Source organism: Sinocyclocheilus anshuiensis, unplaced genomic scaffold (assembly GCF_001515605.1).
Source record: "Sinocyclocheilus anshuiensis isolate Anshui unplaced genomic scaffold, SAMN03320099.WGS_v1.1 scaffold623, whole genome shotgun sequence".
Taxonomy (NCBI): Eukaryota; Metazoa; Chordata; class Actinopteri; order Cypriniformes; family Cyprinidae; genus Sinocyclocheilus; species Sinocyclocheilus anshuiensis.
In genome coordinates, this window is record NW_015548226.1 from 861,307 (window position 1) to 866,013 (window position 4,707).

Here is a 4,707-nt window from a genome sequence, read left to right on the forward strand (position 1 = left end):
TCCTTGTCGCAAAAAAAAAAAAAAGTAGCAGCTACAATGAGAAAGTAGCTAAATTTGGCGACAAAATCCCCAAATTGGCAACACTGCTGAGATCGATTCCTTTTCCTGGATCCTGCAGCAGAACTCGAGCGTTTACTCCTTTCAGGATGTTCATCACCAGGAAACCATTGTGAAAGTATGCATAAATTAAAGCCCATTATCAATGCAATGCTAAAGCTGACATAGTTCCCCAGACGTATTAACATGAATTATAAGTCATATAGTACAAAAATGCTGTTATGTGGTTTATTTCATTCTGGACTGACTTGCCCTGTAGCTCTAGCTTAGCCCTTTGCAGTGAGCTGACTCATGTTTCTTGCTGTACAGCTGTTTAGCGTAAGGATGAGCTCTTTGCGCACAGATAAAGTAAATGCATCACAGAACACACATAAAAAACACATTATATAAATTGTCTAGTACTTACAGTGAGAGGAGAAGCTCCGAGTCTGTCTCTGAGTCAGTCAAGAGTGTTTGTTTGGTGGAGGGAGGGAGCTTCCTGTAATCTGATATCTGCAGACTTTCTCTGGTTGGCAGAATGAGGCGCATGAGTCTTCCTGCATCAGCAGTTGTATTCACCGCTGACAGTTATGCACAGCATATATATGTATGTATATATGTGTGTGTGTGTGTGTGTGTGTGCGCGCGCGCGCGCGATTTTATGCAAACCATGTCAAAAGTGTTGATCTATGTAAATTTATGAAATATGAAGTCACTAATTTTATACTTAAAACTCATCTTTGATCATCAAAATACACAATTAAATGTTCGTTTTCTCCAAATTTCTTGATTACTGTTTACACTATTACCTCATTTAGTATAAGCGGAACAATGGCAAGTGGCAATTCTGAGGAGATTATAGCCAAGAAAGTGCGCAAAGCGTGCTCCCTTTATAATCACTAAAACACTGTCACTCAAGTTCTTCGTGATCTCACAAAGTTCCGTGAAATCAATAAAGCTCTACACTGCACAATGAACCTCTTATTTACATAGTGTCTACACTTTATTGTAACAAGGTAATACTGGCAACTGGTGCGGAACTCAGCACTGAACAAAGCGCCAACGTTCATGAAATCAACAGATATGTCAATGTATTGGTTACATTGCTCGACGCTGCAAAAAAAAAAATAAATAAAAAAAATATATATATGTATATATAGGACATAATATTAAAAGCCCCACCCTGCAGGTTGATGGGATTGTGTACGTGTGTGAAAATATCATATAGCAAAAGTAACATAGAAATTCACGTATTAAGGAGTTGTGCATACATTTACACACCTAATTTCCTGCATTGTTAGGCATTTTTCAACAAAATGACTATTTGTGACTCTGGACCACAAAACCAGTCTTAATTGTCAATTTAAATGTCAATTTTTCGAAATTAATATTTACACATAATCTGAAATCTGAATAAATAAGATTTCCATTGTTTGTTGGTTGTTCGTCTATTAATATGCATTAAGAATTATCACATAATTCAAGATAAGGGGCAGAAAATATTTTTTATCAATTCATATAGTTAATCAGTATCACAGGAAGAGTGCCGTTTTTTCTTAAAAAATCAGAATGGTTAAATGTGATCTTGATTTTATACAACAGTTCAATAAACAATAAGTTAATATCAAGAGACTTACGTTTTAGACACCATATTGGCTGTGTTTGCTGTTTTTCAATGATTCACTTAACAGTTACTTGCTGCCATCTACTGGCGGTATTAATTTCACATTTAAAGTATCTTTTCATTTTTTTAATAATTTCAAATATCAGTATTCAACATTTCATGTTTAAAATATCAAAACATTATTGTTACACATTTGTTGAATTTAAAGGTAGGGTAGGTGATTTCGGAGAGGCTAGCAATAGCAAGCTAGCTTTGAAAGCATAAGTTTCCACCCTCCCTGCAAATCACTCTCCAGAGCCACGCCTCCTCCAAAACACATGAACGTGCACAGGCAGAGCAGAGGCTAACCGATGAGAGACGGAGTTGGTGGAGGGTTGAATGTATACTATTATAATAATAATGCCTTCCATTCTCACTTGGTCTGCAATAGGGTAATGGAGCACAAATACATCTGTTGACAGGCAGGTAGGACAGCCTATCATAGTCCTCAGACCAGGGGATATGATTGGACGAACATTTTATGGTCCTACGCCTTCTACAGACCTTATATACCTATAAATACATATTAATACATTTAGACCGCTTAACTTAGTGATTGCTATTGGGATGTGAAGAGACTTTCAACCAGAATAACAAAAATGTTTTTGAACCAAATCACCTACCTTGCCTTTAATCAAGTGTGTGCTAATTTTTGCAACCCTTCGTTTAAACAAAATTTATAAATGCATTAATTTTGCAGATATTTATGACATATATTTCTCTGTTTAGTAAAATTTATTTTGCAATCTTTCAATGAATTGTATTAGGGATACATTTTTTTCTGTATTTGCTCAAATGGGTGCACTTATTTATTATTATTTATTACTTTCATAAGTAATTTGATTTGCATGTAATTGTGGTATGTGCACCTGCTTGCAAACATTCCTTTCCATTTTTGTTTTACCTCTACTTTTAGTAATTTAAGAGATTTAATAATAAAAAGATTTATACACTCTATCAAGTGATGTTTGTTCTTATCTTTGTTTTGTTTCTTTGTATTTGTGGTTTATTTATTTAAAATAAATGTCACATGGTTTGATTTTTTTTTATCTAATTCCATTCGAAGTGTATAATACACATTTTACGTGTGTATTATATTTCTGGCCTGTAAACTGACCAATAGATGTGTAATCCTTATGAATGCAATGAGGACTTTTATTTTGGCAGATGAGCAGATCTGTCTGTCTGGGTCACATCTTCATCACATTCGGACATATATCATCACTGTTTTCCATCTCTCCTGCCACTGTCATCGCCTGTTTTTCGATCCAGGATAATTATCTGCCTTTTTACCGTTGCGTGGGTCCACTATCTGTGTTTCAGCAGCAGGTAAACGTGAATAAAACACTATAGACACAAACATCAGTCATAACAATGTTAGCGTGACGGCTAGCCAATTAGCAAGTTCCTGCAGGGGAGGAAAAAAGTGGATAAAGTTTTGTTTAAAGATATTACAGTTCGATCTAGTTGAGGATTTAGTTGTGTAGTCGCGGATATTGATCATAATTGATGTGTTATGAATGATATAGTGTTATTAAACATAATAGATCAGGTCTGTAGTTGCTAGCAGGCTAACAAGTCGAGGACTGCCTATCAAAAAGCTAAAAAAAATAATAGTTTCTGTAATAAAATGATCCGGAAACATAATAAACCTTTTAATGAAGTTACATCACGTATGTGAAGATAATAATAAAAAGTATTTAGAAGAGTTATATGTGTTTTTGCAGTTTGTTTAGGTGTGGATATACATGACGTGACTCTGTGTATTATATGATCTCATAAATCCCTTTTTAAAACTTTAATTTGTCTGACAAGGTTCTAATGATTGATTGAACTGAACAGCTGTTCTAATGTTTTTGAATAATTGTTTGGTTTAGTCAGATGGTATCATAACTAGCATAATGTACAGTATGCATCAAAACAGGAAACTGTAACTCGATTTAATTGTAATTTGTATGTTATTGTAACGTGTTTTATGTTATATCTGTCATTATGTGAGTCGAATGTGGTATCTTATATACTGTGGTCGTGAACTAAAACAGATTTTTTTTTCCGCTATAGAAATGGACAACAGCTCGACGACTTGTCCATTTGACACACAGGTAAAAATATTTTGATTTTGTAATTTTTGTACCCAGTTATGACCGTTTTTATTGTTATTTTAGATTGTTGTGTATTTTCAGTGTTTCTGCGTGAACATATTTTCCGATTAATTCTCAATGCACGTAACGTTACAGCTCAAAATAGGCTTTTCTTGTTAAACACAGTACGCAACGTGTGATCATCAAATCGAAAATATAAAAAATACATATCTTATTTCAGTGATTTTACTTATTTATTTACTAGTTTGACCTCTTAAAATAAGTAAATTCATCAAAGGAAGGGATAGTGTCATTGTTTTTGGGCGATCCCATTTCATTCATTCATTAGTTGCGGTTTAGCTTGGTTGAATTAATTTGAATTTGAAGTCTTTTTTCCGCTTTCCCTCATAGTTTTCACAATTTTCATAAGGGCTTTATCTTGTTAAGCTCGTTTTCGTTCTTTTGGGCTGTTAGTGTTGAGTCAGTGTGCATCGAGTTGCTAAAACAAGCCTTTTAACATTCGGTCACGTTATTTAAAACGTGTTTACATCAAACATGTAGTTTTGTCGAAGCAAACGGCGTTGTAGTATATCAGGCGAATTTACATTGGTGTCGATCGTGTAATTGAATGACGGGAATATTTGCACAGTGGACCCCCCAATAGTATGTTCCTGCACAACCGGAGGCTGCAGTTTCAGGGTTGATGGTAGCCTGTAGACAATTGTTGATAAGTAACTCTGTGACTACGTCAACTAGCAGTCATTAGAGTATTAGTAGACTGTCTGCTAAATATCTGCTAACACTTATTTGATGGTTCCCCAACAGATATTCTACTCACTATAAGCAACTTTGCAAGTACATCAACTTATTCTACCAACCCTAACCTTAACTAAGCCTACTAATACTCTAATGAGAGTTAGTTGACAA

General features: G+C 34.7%; 2 protein-coding genes across 4 annotated transcripts in view; one reads left to right on the forward strand and one right to left on the reverse strand.

The window, feature by feature from the left end:
* The window catches only part of fbxo2 (F-box protein 2), an 11,759-nt gene extending 11,196 nt beyond the window's left edge, over positions 1 to 563 (reverse strand). For 2 of the 3 annotated variants that reach the window (XR_001630330.1, XM_016441433.1), the window contains exon 1: positions 464 to 563. The gene's annotated coding sequence lies outside the window, so the exon portion shown is untranslated. Of the gene's footprint in view, positions 1 to 82; positions 139 to 463 lie in introns of all 3 variants that reach the window. The other variant, XM_016441434.1, reaches the window with a different exon arrangement.
* A 2,313-nt stretch (positions 564 to 2,876) lies between these two features.
* Positions 2,877 to 4,707, forward strand: part of phf13 (PHD finger protein 13) — a 15,040-nt gene continuing 13,209 nt past the window's right edge. The window contains exons 1-2 of the mRNA XM_016441400.1: positions 2,877 to 3,028; positions 3,761 to 3,801. Coding sequence (XP_016296886.1) covers positions 3,763 to 3,801 — 39 coding nt within the window. The 5' untranslated portion in view covers positions 2,877 to 3,028; positions 3,761 to 3,762. The remainder of the gene's footprint in view (positions 3,029 to 3,760; positions 3,802 to 4,707) is intronic.